Consider the following 17,188-nt stretch of genomic DNA (forward strand, 5'->3'; position numbering starts at 1 on the left):
AGTGTGTTGTGTGAGTGCCTACACACACTCTCTGTGTGTGTGTGTGTGTGTGTGTGTGTGTGTGTGTGTGTGTATGTAATAAAATTAAAGTTTCATGATCAAAAAATGAAAAAAATTCTAAAATGAAATAAGATAAAGTCAGAAGGGCATGCCGGCCTGCCCCCCACACTGAGAGATGGAAACAAGAGGTTCCCAGGCAAGCTGGCTTGTCAGAACAGCCGTATCAGAGAGGTCGACAAGTGAGACACAGTTCTTCAATATATAAGATAGGTAGCAATCAATAAAGTTTCATGATCAAAAAATGAAAAAAAATCTAAAATGAAATAAGATAAAGTCAGAAGGGCATGCCGGCCTGCCCCCCAACACTGAGAGATGGAAACAAGAGGTTCCCAGGCAAGGTGGCTTGTCAGAACAGCCGTATCAGAGAGGTCGACAAGTGAGACACAGTTCTTCAATATATAAGATAGGTAGCAATCAAGGAAGACACCTGAAATCAACCTCAGACTTTCAGACACATAAGCATGTGCACCCTCACACATGTGTCCACACACACATACATACACATACAAGTACCACACACATAGGCAAAAATGCAGCCTGATATATGTGGATATCAATATAAAACAAAAGAAAAACGATAAACATCTGATGATGAGAAAAGAGAGAACTGACAAGGACAATTAGGTGCCTTTCCCAACTAGGTTCTATAAAATTGAGAGGAAGAGGAATATATTTCCAGGAAACAGACATAAAGCCAGTGTGAAACCCTGTGGAGATAGGTGTGTGGGCAGACCTGCACAGAGAGCGGGGGCCTCGTCTCACAAGGGACCACAGTGGGGCTCTGGCACTGTGACACAGCACTGCTTCCTCTACTTTGCTTTCAGAGGAGCCTGGCTTTCCTGTCAGCAAAGCAAGGCAGACAAAGGGCAGCATGGGCCCACTGATGCCACAGACCAAAATTTAGCATCAGGTAGCACGCAAGCCCATGGTGGAGAGCGGGGACCAGATAATGTTGTTGTGGGCACTGACAGCAATGGTCACTGACCATCTCCTTCCATCTGGCAGCCTTCTCAGCTCAGTTCTACAGCCACAGCCAGGGCAGAGGGGCCACAGTGAGGAAAGGAGCCTAGAAACACAGGGCTGGGTACCAGATGCAGAGGCACTCTCAAGCAGGGTGCCTGTCGTGAGGGAAAAGCCTGGAAGCTGAGGGCAGACTCTCCTTACTTGTCTTCCTTAAACCCTAACCTATGACCAGGCTTTCCCTCTAGTCTGTCCATCCCTTCCCTTACCAAATGTTTATGAAGCAGGGAAGGATGAATCCAGGGTCTTGAGCTCTACTATTGAGCTATCATGTCAGTTCTTTCACTAACCTCTAAACACTGACACACCAAGGAGTTGACACTCGCCCCCTGGGAACTATGTATTCAATGAAAACAATAGCTAGACATCTGGAAAGTGGAGCCACTCAAAGGCAACAGGCTAGAGCACATGTAAGACAGAAAGCAGAAGCAGGAAACAGTAAAAATGCCAACTAGGCATGACAGCTCTCCAGGGAAGACAAATAGATAGCCTAAAAAAAAAAGATGATATATTTATATTAGTTATGAGTAAGGACACTCAGTTATAAAGAAGATCCAGGGGAAAATAATGGCATAAAAATATACACTCAGACAGATAAAAGCAGCCCTTGCTCACAATAAACAGCATTATTCTATAAATTTGTGTTAATATCCCTATTCTATAGATTAAAAACTTCAGAAAAACAGAAGGCAATATTTTTCATCTGTATTCTGTGCTTTAATAGGCTGGTTAAATAGAACATATATGATTAAAAACAAATTAGAAGGCCAAAAAAACCAGGTTGAAGAAATGGAAAAAGCAAGCTAAATAAGTATAAACAAGATGAAGCTAATGGCAACAGCAAAGTGCCAGGCAGAGCTGATGGTCGGTGCCTGTCGAGCAGGGGCCCCTGAAGTAGGCAACATGAGGGCATCTTTGAAAAATAATCGCTGAGAATTCTGCATTATCGAAGAATGACTGAGGAACACAGAAAAAAAAATCACTCAGTGCTCCAAGCATGATGCCAAAGAAAACAGACCAAGGCATATTTTTTGGCATGAAATTTATAAGCACCAAGCAAAAAATGGAAAACCATAAAAAAGAAAACCACAATGTTGTTAAAAGCTTTCACGAATAAACACGTTCCAAAGGAACTAGGTACCAATCACAATCAGCTTCTCTCTCAAACACTAGATTCAAGGAGACAATGAACTAATATTTCCAAAGTGTTACAGGGAAAAAAACTTCCAAACTTAGATTTATACATTCTGAGAGACTAGTACTTAAGTATCAGAATGAAATAAAATGTTCCAAACTATAAATGTTCTGAGTTTTGTTTCGTTTTGTTTTCTTTTTAAAAAATTTTTAAATTTATTCCTTTATGTGTATGCATGTATTGCCTGCGTGTAGGTAAGTGCACCCATGCCATGCAATGCAATGCCTATGGAGGACAGAAGAGGCTGTCAGATCCACTGGAACTGGAGTTACGGACAGTTGTTGGCTGCCATGTGGGTGCTGGGATTTGAACCTGGGTCTTCTGCAAGAATAACCAGTGTTCTTAACTGCTGAGCCATCTCTCCAGCTCCCTGAGAAGTTTTTTAAATTTTATTTTTATTATTTTTTAAAACCATGTGAATGTATGTGGGTATGTGCACATGAGTGTAGTTGCCTGCAGGGGCCAGAAGCATTGGATCTCCCTGGAGCTGGAGGTGTGAGCCACCTGACATGGGTGTTAGGAATCAAACTCCTCAAACTCCTGTCCTCTGAAAGAATAGTATACACTCTTAACTGCTGAGCCATCTCTCCAGTCCCACATTCTGAAACAATTTTACCACATGAATGCCCACACTGAAACCCCCCTGGAGGAAGTATTCTGGAGAAGAAATGCAAGTCAATATTGCATACTATGGGGAAATTAAAGGATGTAATATCATAATTCTCATCGTACTTGTAAAAGCTAGGCCCATGAAATAACAATAACATTTAAGGCAATGCTGGAGTAAGAAACTGGGCACCAGTAGCATGGTAAGTAGGGCTAGGAAAGAAGCCCAATGAGCTGAATGGGCGGGGTGGGAGGCAGTGGTGCTGAGAAAGGAAGGGGTATTAATGCAGTAGGGACAACCAGGATAGAGGTTAAATGTACAGCTGATGAGGCAAGAGAAAAAAATACCTATCCATCCAATAGGAGAACAAGAAAATAAAGAGAGGGCTGGAGAGATGGGTCAGTGGTTAAGAGCACGGGCTGTTTTTTGCAGAAGACCCAGGTTTGAATCCTAGCATCCAGCTAACAACTATCTGTACCTCCAGTTCCAGGGGGTCCAATGCTGCCTTCTGTACTCCATGGGCATTGCACAATACAGGCAATACATATGTGCAGGCAATGCACACTTACACATAAAATAAAAATAATAAATGACTTCTTTTAAAAAAAAAACAGAGAACCCAAGTTCAGTTCCCAGCACCCACATGACAGCTAACAACCATCTGTAACTCCAGTTCCAGGGAATCTGACACCCTCTTTTGGCCTCCCTGGGCACTGCATGACATGGGTGTACTTATATGCAGACAAAACACTCTATTTAAATGTATCAATAAAAACATAGAAAATTCATATTTGATTTTAAAATATTAACTATGAGACACACAGTTAAAAGAACACACATAGAAAGGTAGATAATAAAGGAATGGAAAATAACAAAGAAAGTTAAAGTATCCATTATAACATCAGAAAAGATTCTTCTCAAGATCGAACACACATACTAATAAAATGATCAATGTGATTATGAGAGGCATATATCTAATAATACATTCTCAAATGCCTATCATTTTATACATCTATATATATATATATAGATGGAGCAGCAACTGACAGGATACGTAGAAATAGAAAAATTGACCATTACAGAGAAAAATGTTGGATACATTCTTCTCAGATGCTAACAGATGAAGAAGGTAAAGAAAGAAGCTACAGTACAGGACAGCTGAAGAGTAGTTAAGAAGAGCAAAATGATCTTCCTACACACACTTGTGTGCACATATGATTTAATAAAACCAAACACAGTGCACTGGCAGTTTCTGAGCACACGTGGCAGATTCAGAGAAATCAACCACAAAACAGGACACAAAGCTCACAACATTGCCTCCTCACAAAATCAAGATCATGGATGTTTTCTAACCACAATGTAACTAAAAATCTGCAATGGAAGAACTGCTTTTGAAAATCTCTGGTGATATGTCAGACTAGAAGCTGATCATGTGATCCAGTGAAGACATGTCAGAATAAGAAAAGTTTTTTAAAGGCTCTATTCTAAAGAGAAAGAGAGGAAGAATTTCAAGAATCCAGGTGCAGATACCAGAAAGAAAAATCAAGCAAAAGAAGGAAGCCAAGCCGAATACAGCTCCAGCCACATGGCTCCAGGGTGGAGGGGAAGGAGATGCCTCTTTCAAAAGGTAAGAGGAGGCCTGGGTGAAGAGAGAATGACAGTCCTATTCAGAGGACAGACTCAAAACTCTCATAAGCCTCAAATGCAGTTGCTTGTCTTGCTCAGACAGTGATTTTCAAGTGGGACAGGTAAGCAGCAGAGAGGAGTTACCCCAGCTCAGAGGGTTATGGTTACGTGCCACCCTGAGAAGCCATCTATTGTTTAAAACTCAGCTACCATAGGGATTTGAGAATATGGAACAATCATAAGTAAGGGAGCCTGAACTCAACCTGGGACACAGTTATGGAGAGGCAGGAAAGCTGGACTGATGTATTTAAGCCCTGAACATAAATAACTGTCAACCAAAACTGTTATATCTAGCAAAGCTATATTTTTAAAACTGACAAAGAAATAAAGACATTTCAAGACAAACACAAACTAAGACAGTCCATGACCACCAAGCCAACACTATGGAAGCTATTTAAAAGAATACTATGTATAAAAGGAGAAGAGAGTCTCAATCATAAGAGCAGAGCAAAGAGCAAATTTCATGAGAGGAGCAGATAAACAGAAAAGTTAGGAAGGGATGTATCACGTGAACTAACAAACCTGAAAGAACAAACAATAATCCAACCAATCAGAAAAACAGCTGACAAAATTACAGGTATTCATAAATGTCTCTCAATAGCTTTAAATGCAAATGGCCTCAGTGCACCATATATGTAGACCAGCTGACTGATGGAAAACAAGTCCCAACTAACTTTTACCTCCGAGGAACACACCTCACTAGCAAAGATGCTCACAGGCTGAGAATCAAAGGCTAAAGTGAATGAAGTGAAAAATGAGCTGGCATGGCTACTCCAATATCTGAAAAAGTAGACAACACCAAAATTCGAAGAGATAAAGAAGATCACTACATACTAATAAAGGGAGCATTCATTAGGAAGATATAACAATTGTAGATACATATGCACCAAACACTAGGGATCCCAATTTCATAAAACAAACACTAATGGACATAAAAGATCCTGATATAACAATAGTGGATGATTTCAAGATCTCATTCTCATGTTTAAATAGGTTGTCCAAACTGAAAGAAAAATCAATAAAGAAACCTCTAAGTTAAGTGATACCACAGACCAAATGCACTGAACAGATATCTACAGAATAGTCTGTCCAGAAGATACAACAGCTTTCTTTCTTAGAAGTCCATGGAACCTTCTCTAAATATTACCACATTATAAGTCACAAATCAAGTCATAACAAATACAAAAGAATTGAAACAATTTTCATATCTTATATCATAACAGAATAAAAATAGGGCTCAATAGCAAGAGACAGCACAGAAACCACACAAATACTTGGAGACTGAACATCTTGAATGGACAGGGCTTGGCCAGTGATAAAATCAGGGAGGAAATTTTAAAATTCTAGAATTAAGTGAATATAAAAACATAGCTAACCAGAGCTTTTGGGATATAGCTAAGGCAGTTCTAACATGAAAGTTTATATCTAGAAGTATTTGCATTGAAAAATTAAATAGATCTCAAATCATGTATTTATGTACCTCAAGGTCTTAGAAAAAACAAAAGAACAAGGTAAACCTAAAATCAGAAGCTCACGAGGAGTAAAGATCAAGGCAGAAATTAATGAAATAGAAACTAAAGAAATAATATATAGCAAAGAGCTGTTTAAAAAAAAACAATATGAGTGACAAAGTCCTATGCAAACTAACCAAAAGAGAGGAGACCAAATTAATAAAATTATAGATGAAAATGGGGAGGTTACAACAGAGTCCAATGAAATACACAGGATTGATCATTAGTGAATATTTTGAAATTTTTTGCAATTTTTATTTTTAAAAAACTGTAAAAATCTAGGAAAAAGTGGATAAATTCCTAGATACATATGACCTATGACCTGCCAAAATTAAATCAATAGGATACATAACAAACAGCAAGACTGAAGTAGTAATATAGTTTCTTAAGAAAGACTAGCCCAGGAGCAGACTGATTCATTGTTACATTCTATCAAACCTTTCAAGAAGAGCTAGAACCAGTGTTTCTCAAACTGTCCCATAAAACGTAATGAGAAAGAATACTACAAAACTCTTCTACAAAGTCAGCACTATCCTGATACCAAAACTGTGTAAAGGGACAACAACCAAAAGAAAATTCTAGACCAACTCCTCCAAAGAATATAGATGTAAAAATTCCCAGTAAGATCTCAGCTCTCAAGCCTGCTTGAGCATCTAGGACCCTTGTATGTCCTGAGATCTGTGAGTTCTTTCAGACCTGCCATTTCTCTCAGACCTGCCATGGTGATTTCCCTTTCCTACACCTTGCCCCCGACCCTGCCTGGCCTACTCATATTGCTAGGACCCTTGTACCCCCAGAAATAGGAGCTCTCTGAGACTTGTCATGGTGAGTTCCCTTTCCCACATCTCCCTGTGACCTGCCATCTCAACTCACAGGCTGACTCAGGTCACTGAGACCCTTGTGCACCCCCACACCTGCCAGCTCTCCCACAGCTGTCTGGTGAGGTCCTTTTTCCCATACTTCACTGTGTGCCACCATCTCAGCTCTCAGTCCTGCTAGAGTCACTAGGATCCTTGCAACCCCAGACTTGTGAATTCTCCCAGGCTGAATTATCCTCCAATCTGTTTACCTAGTGACCACTCATCCCATCCTATTTCTCTAGGATCAAGGGGAGTCAGTACTGGAACCTCAAATCAAGAGTTGCATCTTTTGTATGTGGAGATCCAATTTTCTAAGCACCATTTGTGAAAGGAGCTGCCTTTTTTCCGATATGTTTTTATTTGATTTTGTTTGTTTTAATTGTGATACAGGGACTCATTATGCAGCGCTAGCTGGCCTAGACATCACTATGTACAACAGGCTGGCCCCAAACTCACAGAGTTCTACCTGCCTCTGCCTCCTAATTGCTGGCAATGTATGTTTTTGACAGTTTCCTGTAGGTTTATTTCTGGCTTACATGTCTGTCTTTGTGCCAGGACTATATAGGTTTTGTTACTGTGGCTCTGTAGTGTAGTTGGAGATCAGGTATTACAACGACTGGCATTGCTGTTTCTGCTTAGCATCACTTTTGCTATTCAGTTTCTTTTGTACTTCCATATGAATTTTACAATTTTTTTTCTAATTCTATAAAGAATGTCAACAGGATTTTGATGAGAATAGTACTGAATCTGTAGGTCACTTTTAGTAACATTATCATTCTCATGATTTTAATTCTACCAATCCATGAACATGGGAGAGCGTTCCGTCTTCTAGTGTCTTCAGTTTCTTTGTTAAGTGTTTTAAAATTTTCATTGTCTTTCAGCTTCTTGCTTAGGTTTCTTCCTAGGTGTTTCTGAAGGTATTGCGAATGGGATTTATTTCCTTATTTCTTTCTTGTCAAGTTTGTTGTTGGCATATAGAACCCATACAGATATATATTTGTTAATTTATGACGGCATTTAACTCCAGGGTTTCTTAGTTTTTGTCTGGTTGACTTGTCTGTTGGTGACAGTGGGGTAATGAAGTCATCCACCACCACTGTGTTGTAGACAGGTGTGTGATTGTGGATCTAACAGAGGTTTGTTTGGGGTTTTTTTTTAATGAAACTGACTGCCCCTTTATCTTTATCTTCTTGGTATATTTTTCCTTTAATGAGTATGATGAGCTTCTCTGTATCTTCTGACTACTTTTAGTTTGAAATCTGTCTTATCAAATATTAGAATATCTATATCTGCTTGTTTCTTAGTTCTGTTTGCTTAATACTTTTTTCCATCCTTTTACTCTAAGATGGTATGGATCATTATGGTGAGGCATGCTTCTTGGAGGCAACAAATCAATGGATCCTGATCCTGTTTTCTAATACAATCAGTTAGTCTGTGTCTTTTCACTCAGAAGTTGAGACCCTTAATGTTGAGAGTTATTACTGGCAAGTGTTTATTAACTCCTATTATATTGGTGTTATAATGCTGTTTTCTTTTTCTAACTTTTAAAAAACTTTATTGAGAATTTCATACATACATATAGGGTGTTTCGATCAAATCCATCTCCACTCCTTCCCCTCCAACACCTCCCATATCTCCCCATCACTTTTTTCTGAGAACTAACTTCCTTCCTTCCTTCCTTCCTTCCTTCCTTCCTTCCTTCCTTCCTTCCTTTCGTTCTCTCTCTCTTCCTTCCTTCCTTCCTTCCTTTCTTTCTTTCTTTTTCTTTCTCTTTTTTTACATGGGGCATTTTGCTACTCTAACATTCTCCTCTCTGAAGAGGTAACCCTAAAATCCTTGTGGGAATTAGATAAGAGCTCCCAAATACTTCTGACATTTTTGACCTTTGGAACATAGTATATTGCTAAGAGGCCCAAGGATATTTGACTTTTAGTCAAGAAACTGGTCACTTTTCTTTGGAGTCTTTTACCCTAACTGCCTAGCCAATTCCTACCTCCTACTCTTATCACACCATCCTCTGAAGAGGTTACCTAAATTGCTGATAGGGAATCTGGATGCACACCACTCTGGCTTCTTCCATGCTAAACAGGGACACAGGGAGAGGCAATTGGGGTACCCCTTCAGTGGGTCTGTCTAAAAGACTCCCAAATTGCATAACTCTTACCTGCAGGGAGCAAAGGCAGTCCTTGACTGGTGAATAGGTGATATGAAGGAGAAGTAAAGGCAAGAGTAGTTAGCATTACAAGTTCTAGACAGGAAACCAAAAAAAGTGAGAACAGGGCAAATTTCAAATATTCATATCAGTCTGTGATGGCTAATCCTGGGTATCAACTTGATTGGATCTGGGATTAACTGAAATGAAAGAGATCTTCTTGATTAGATATCTAAAGCTGGAAGACACACCCTAAATGTGGGTGTTACGGACTACTTGGACTCTATCCTGTGAGCTAAGCTGATAAATCTCTATACATATATATTCATTCTACCGGTTCTGTTTCTTTGGAGAACTCTGACTAATACAGAGTCCACTGGGATTTCTTAATGAGAGCTTCCAAAAGCATCCCTCCATTGGGTTCCCCCTCATTTTTCTTTTGTCTGCCAAGGCTGGAGTCGAGAATAATGGACTCAGAATTTGTTTTCAGGCACTTTAATAGCTGTTGGAGTGGCTAGAATCAGTGTTAGTTCCCTCTCAAAGGCTTCATCCACATGGGGGCAGGATCCAGGCCCTCTCAGGCCATCCCCTGGGTTCTCAGCCCCTATGCCAGAAGGAATAGGCACTCTGGTGGTCTGCTGAGATCTCATCTTTATCCTACCAAATGGGCAAATGCTGTTTTCTTAGGCCTCTTTTGGTTAACCTTTCTGGGATAATTTATTTAATCTTGGTGCCCTCTTTAGAATATTTCATCTTCTCTTCAGACCAAAGTATTACACTGAGTATTCTCTATAGAGCTTGTTTCATGGACATACATTCCTTAAATCTTTTTTTTTTTTTAATCATGGAAATTTTTTCAATCTCCTTCAAGACAACTGATATAGCAGGGTATAATAGTCTGGGCTGGACTGTGTGTTCTTTCCTGACTTATAGGACATTGGTTCATGTTTTCATAGTCTCCATTGAAAAGTCAGCTGTTACTTGGATGGCCTGCTTTTATATGTGACTTGGTCTTTCTCACAGCTTTCAATATCTTTTCTTTGTTCTGTATATTTAATATTTTGACTATTGTATGAAGTGTGGAGTTTCTTTTTCTGACCCTGTCTATATGGTGTTCTATATGTGTCTTGTACCTTGAAAGGTATCTTTTTCCCTAGATTTGGGAAGTTTTCTTCTATGATTTTATTCAAAACATTTTCTGTGCCATTGCCCTGAATTTCTTCTCCTTCTATGCCTGCGATCCATAGGTTTGGTTTATTCACAGTATCTCGGAGATCTTATTTAGATTTGACTTGTTTTTTGATGAATGATCCATTTCCCTAGTCTTATCTTTAAGAGCTGATATTCTCTGTTCCATTTCCTCCACCTCCTTTTTGTTTCCTTCCTCTAAACTTTTTGTTTGTGTTCTTGAGTGTTTCATTTCAAGTTTTATTTCAGTTTGGCTTTTCTTCAGAGATTCTACCTCTTCACTGAGTTCTAGTTTCATAGTTTGAATTGTTATAGTTATTTCATTCAACTGTTTGTGTTTTCACGTGGTCTTCTCTCAGTCTTTTTTATTCATATCCTTTTTGAGCTCATTGTACATATTTATAATTGCTATTTTGAAATCATTGTCTTGTGCATCTACTAGGTTGTCATTTCCAGGAAACATTACAATGGGGGCACCAGTTTCTGTGTGCATATTATCTTGGTTAGTCATGTTTGTTTTTTTGAAAAGACTTAGGTATCATCTATACTGGTGTTCAGTTTGGGGCTACTTTATGTTGATGTGCAAATGGAGTATGAGAAGTGTTCTGAGTTCAGTTAGCAATAGATGCAACTCTTGATTTGAGGTTCCAGTACTGACTCCCCTTGATCCTAGAGAAATAGGATGGGATGAGTGGTCACTAGGTAAACAGATTGGAGGATAATTCAGCCTGGGAGAATTCACAAGTCTGGGGTTGCAAGGATCCTAGTGACTCTAGCAGGACTGAGAGCTGAGATGGTGGCACACAGTGAAGTATGGGAAAAAGGACCTCACCAGACAGCTGTGGGAGAGCTGGCAGGTGTGGGGGTGCACAAGGGTCTCAGTGACCTGAGTCAGCCTGTGAGTTGAGATGGCAGGTCACAGGGAGATGTGGGAAAGGGAACTCACCATGACAAGTCTCAGAGAGCTCCTATTTCTGGGGGTACAAGGGTCCTAGCAATATGAGTAGGCCAGGCAGGGTCGGGGGCAAGGTGTAGGAAAGGGAAATCACCATGGCAGGTCTGAGAGAAATGGCAGGTCTGAAAGAACTCACAGATCTCAGGACATACAAGGGTCCTAGATGCTCAAGCAGGCTTGAGAGCTGAGATCTTACTGGGAATTTTTACATCTATATTCTTTGGAGGAGTTGGTCTAGAATTTTCTTTTGGTTGTTGTCCCTTTACACAGTTTTGGTATCAGGATAGTGCTGACTTTGTAGAAGAGTTTTGTAGTATTCTTTCTCATTACGTTTTATGGGACAGTTTGAGAAACACTGGTTCTAGCTCTTCTTGAAAGGTTTGATAGAATGTAACAATGAATCAGTCTGCTCCTGGGCTAGTCTTTCTTAAGAAACTATATTACTACTTCAGTCTTGCTGTTTGTTATGTATCAGTTTCCGTTGTTTATAACCTATTGATTTAATTTTGGCAGGTCATAGGTCATATGTATCTAGGAATTTATCCACTTTTTCCTAGAATTTTACGGTTTTTTAAAAATAAAAAATGCACAAATATCAATTCAAAATGGATTCACGCCCTTAATGTAAGACCTGAAACTCTGAAACTGCCAGGGAAAGCACAGAGAAAGCACACCAGAGGACAGGGAAAGACTTTCTGAAAGGGAAGAAACAGAACGTTACTTCAAGAACTGACAAGTGGAATTACAGGAAGTTTAGAGGTCTCTGCACAGCAAAGGAAATAACCTGAATGGTGCAATGTGGAAAAGTATCTGTCAACAATACATCAGACCAAGAATATTTAGACTCTATAGAGAACTACAAAAATTAAACACCCCAAATCCCCAAACTATCCACTCGGTGAACAGACTAATGAACTGAATTATCAAGGAAAGAAAGACAAATGACTTACAACTATTTTAAGCAATATTCAGTATCTTTAGCCATCAGGGAAATACAAATTGAAACTGATTTGAGATTCCATCTCAGGCCAGTCAGAATGGTGATCATCAAGAAAACCAGTGGTAAAAATGCTGACGAGGATATGAACAAAGGAGAACACACTCTTCCTTATAGCTTGCTGGTGGGAATATAAAACAGTGTAGTCACAATGGAAATCTGCATGGAGTTTCCTCAAAAACTAAAACTAGCTGGAAATGGTGGCACACACCTTTAATCCCAGCACTCAGGAGGCAGAGGCAGATGGATCTCTCTGAGATCCAGGCCAACCTGGTCTACATAGTGAGTTCTAGGACAGCTGTGGCTAAAACCAAAATGAAAAATCAAAACAAATAAAACCTAGAACCGGAACTACCATATGCCCCAGATATGCCATTCTTGGGCTTATAACTGGAGGACTGCAAGCCAACATACCACAGAAACACTTGTACATACATGTTTATTCCTAAACTAGTTAGTTACAATAGCCGAATTATGAAACCAACCGAGATACCCACTGATGAATGGATGGATATGGCAAATGTGGTACATACTCACAATGAGACTTTATTAAACTGTAAAAAAGAATAAAATTATTTTCAGGAAAATGGATGGAACTAGAGATTATTATGTTATGCAAAATAGATCAGATTCAGACAAATATGTTTTCTCTCATGTGGAATCCACATTGAAGCACATGTGCAAGTATTTATACCTGTGAAAATAGGAAGGAGGTGAGAAAAGCTGGCCCTTGGCATGTGCTCTAAAAGGAGCACATCTCTGAAAATAACTTGTCGTAGATGTTCCCCATGACAGCTTCAGTTTCACCTGTTACAAATAAAATGAAGGTTTGCGGCTAGAGTCCCATCTCCAGCTATACACTGAAGGGTTTACAACAGGACAAAGTAACAGAAATTACCATAGAGTCATGGGGATTCCCCATGGCTATAATCAGCTAGACTCTGTATCCCCATGCTTGCTTTATTGTCGTGTGTGTGTGTGTGTGTGTTATGTATATGAGTGCTTTGCCCACATATATGTATGTATACCATCTACATGCAATGCTCACAGAAGTCAGAAGAGGGCATCAGACTCTCTGGAACTGGAGTTATAGATGGTTACTAGTAGCCATTTAGGTGCTGAGGCTTGAACCCAGCTCTTCTGCAACAGCAGACAATGCTCTTAACTACTGTGCCATCTCTCCAGGCCCTGTTCACTTTTATGTCATTGCCACCATCTGGGACTTGGGGCACCTGTCCAGGTAGAAAGCTTCCTGAGGTCTGAATTACTCTGATACTTATTAATGTATGTGATTTCTGGTAGGAAATAGTTTTGACAGTTGTTGGCTCACTTGGAAATGGTCTTTACATTAAGTTTAGAAATGTCTAAAGAAATTCCTGAGTTCCTAAATTGAAAGAATATATTAATATAAGCTTTGAGTTTAAAAAGGAATTATAACAAAACTGAAACATCCCTAATTTAATACTTAAGACATGTAAGTACAGCTTTAGTTAGAAGGAAACCTCCTGTAAAGGTGTGTGTGTGTGTGTGTGTGTGTGTGTGTGTGTGTGTGTGTACACACACACATATATATTATTTATTTAATTTTTGATACAGGGTCTTGCTATACAGCTTTGGTTGGTTTGGAACTCACTATATAGCCCAGACTGGCCTCAAAGTCATGGCAATCTCCCTTCTTCAGTCTCCCAAATGTTAGGCTTACTGTACCATCACACCTGCCTATAAATGCATTTAACACAAAACAAAATTGAAAAAAAGAGCAAGGGCTGGGGATGCAGCTGAGTGGCAGAGCACCTACCTATCATGCAAGAGGTCTTGGGTTCAATCCCTAGCGCCCAAAAGGAAAACAAGTGTAGGCATTGATACGCATAAAGATGGGGGAGAATCCTGTTCCCCAACCAAAAAAGGGGGGAAAAGTAAATGTAATACAGAAATAAGAAAAATTATAAAGATAAAGTCAGAAATAAGTAAAAGAGAAAATTTAGAAATGATAAGAAGAAGAAAAGTTATTACTTTCAAAGGAAAAACAGAACAAATTTACCTAAGGGTGATGAAGGCCAAAAAGAAAATGCACATTATACAGAAGGAAAATGAAGAAAATATGTGTGACATCTGAAAAATGATAAGAAGTTCTAAGTCTATGTATATCAAATGTTGAAAGCTTAGAGAAGAGGGATAAATTTGAGTAATACAGTTAAATGTCAACTATGGCACAGAAAGAAAGATTGGAAACACAGATATCCACAGATGAAGATCAGAGTTAATCGATTCCTTTTCTCCTCCTGGCTGAGAGGAAAATGGAGATTCGAAATGGTGACTATGGGCCCTAGTTGTCTGAGGGTTTGCTTCAGAAAAAGACAAGCTACTTACCACAGATGGGGCTAGCATAGCAACAAGTAAAACCAGGCAGAAAGCAGAGGATCAAGAGTCACCAACGCGGTGGACACAGTCAGGAGCTCTGCTTGGCAAGAGGAGGCATGAGCTTCCTAAGAGAGGTCAGGGATAGCCTTTACATTTCTAACCATGTACATCTTAGGCAGCAAATAAATATTTGAGTAATGAATGCTACTGGTGAGAAGAAACAAGGAAGAAGGACAGGGTCAGAATGCCAATCACTGAGTCCAACACCGAGAATTTCTTGGTTTGTTCAGCCTGCAGTGACTATTCAGCCTTGATCCTTAGGGTCACCAGATTTAGTGAAGAAAAACGTAGGATGTTCAGTTAAACTTGGAATTTAGATAAACAATGAATAATTCTTAACAGCAGTATGTCTCATGGAAAATCTGTATTTATTTGGCAATCCTATCCTCCACCCCATCAACACATGTCAATATCTCATCCATTCCTTAATGCCACGCTCAAATGTCCTCTTCATCATGAAGTCTGTTCCAACACTTTCAAAACTGTATCCCTTCTGTTACTGAATCATCGGATATGTGCTATCCTGAGTGCTGAGGTAAAAACTAGGAGGAAGGTATAGTCCCGTGTCTAAGGGACTTCTAGGTTAAAGAGGTCAAGGAGGAAGAAGATAGTCACAGGAAAGAGGTACACGGTGTCGTGTGAGCAGAAAGGAGGCCAACATCTTCCTCAGCTTGGACTGTGGATACTTGTACTATGAATACTTCTGTGAGAACTTCTTAAAAAAAGAAGCATTCCACTAAAAACTTATAGCAGATAGCAACTCAAATATTTGCTGAATAAATGAAATTCCTTCAAAAATTTCTTGCGATGGGGAGATGGCTCAGGGATAAGGCACTTGCAACCTGAGGACTGGCATTTGGATCCCCAGAACCTCTGTAAAAGCCGGAAGGTATGACAGCCATCTTTAATTCCAGCACCTGGGAGACAGACAGGGGAAGCTGGCTAGCAAAACTAGCCAGAATTGCAGAGTTCTGGGTTCAGTGAGAATCCTTGTCTTTTTAAATAAAATGGGGAACAATCACAGAAGACACCCAACATCAGCCTTGGGTCCACGCACATATCCACACGCACACATGTGCATGTTCAAATGCATACACATTTGCCCACACACATCTGAACATTCATACATACACAAAAATTACTTATTATGGATACACTTTAGTAATTCTTTCTCCTCTCTTGTTCTCAATATCTAGTTTGATTTTATAAAGATAAGACTTGACCAACTTAAAAATTGTTTATCAAAAAAAAAAAAAAAAATAAGGGCTGGCGATGGCTCAGCAGTTAAGAACACTGACTGCTCTTGCAGAGGACCCAGGTTTGAGTCCCAGTACCTACATGGTGGCTAACAACCATCTGTAACCCCAGTTCCAGAGGATCTGACACCTTCTTCTGACCACCATGGGCATTGCACAACATGGGTGCACTTACACACACGCAGGCAATACACAAAAACACATAAAATAGAATAATAAATTTTAAAAAATTTTTTAAAAGATGAGAGCTGAAGAGATGGCTGAGCAGTGAAGAGCACTTGCCGTTCTTGCAGAGGACCCAGGTTCAGTTCCAGTACCCACCTGGCAATTCACAACCATCTGTAACTCCAGTTCCAGGGTATCCGACGACCTCTTCTGGCCTCTGTGGGCATTGTGTGCATGTGGAGCACTTACATACACATGGGCAGGCAAAACACTCATACACATAAAAGAAAAACAAACAGGCTGGAGAGATGGCTTAGAGGTTAAGAATACTTGATGTTCTTCCAGTGGATTCACGTTCCATTCCCAGCATCCACAGGGCAGCTAACAACCACCCATAACTGCAGTTCCAGGGGATCCAACGACCTCTTTGGCCTCTGTGGACACTGCACACATGTGGTGCACTCACATACATGCAGGCAAAACATTCGTTCACATAAAATAAAATTACATTAATAAATGAAATATTTTAAAATAAATACAAATAAAATAAAAAAAATTTAAAGAGATTTTCATTGTAGCAGATCTATAACAACGGTCCAGGGAATGAGCATTGCCTTTGGACAGACTGGGTGGTTAAGATAGCATTAGGATCCTCAAGATCATAAAACAGAACCAAAGAGAAAAAGCAACAAGCCACTCACCACATGCTGAGCTGCTATGAGTGCAGCTAACGTGCTTCGCCCCGGTGTTCCTGGGGCACAGAAGGACAGCTGGATTTGGCTTCCCTTGATGCTCACACCATCTGCCGCCTGCTGAACCTCTTCAGCATGCTCAGCAGTGCTATATTCAACTACTGCAAAGCCGCCAATGTGACTCCCTTCATCCTGTGCAAGCTGATGCCACACAGTTCATTAAAAGGAAATTCTGAATTTGTTTTACAAACATTCATTTACATAAATAAATTCCAAATTCAATAATAATTGATCCTATAGAGCCTATGCTGGTGACAATAATGTATTACTTCTCCATGGAAATAAAAGCTTAGGATTTGTTTGGATGGAGTCTTTCCTAAAGACAGGAAGATAAATGGGGATCTGTCAAATTTCTTTCCTATT

General features: G+C 39.7%; 1 protein-coding gene across 4 annotated transcripts in view; it reads right to left on the reverse strand.

Annotated features, from left to right (window-relative positions):
• Positions 1–17,188, reverse strand: part of Raver2 (ribonucleoprotein, PTB binding 2) — a 124,309-nt gene that overhangs the window by 54,743 nt on the left and 52,378 nt on the right. For all 4 annotated transcript variants that reach the window (XM_008831063.3, XM_029562504.1, XM_029562503.1 and 1 more), the window contains exon 4: positions 16,775–16,966. In XM_008831063.3, the coding sequence (XP_008829285.1) occupies positions 16,775–16,966 (192 nt within the window). The remainder of the gene's footprint in view (positions 1–16,774; positions 16,967–17,188) is intronic.

This window comes from Nannospalax galili, unplaced genomic scaffold (genome assembly GCF_000622305.1).
Source record: "Nannospalax galili isolate Female #2095 unplaced genomic scaffold, S.galili_v1.0 scaffold553, whole genome shotgun sequence".
In the NCBI taxonomy this organism is placed as follows: Eukaryota; Metazoa; Chordata; class Mammalia; order Rodentia; family Spalacidae; genus Nannospalax; species Nannospalax galili.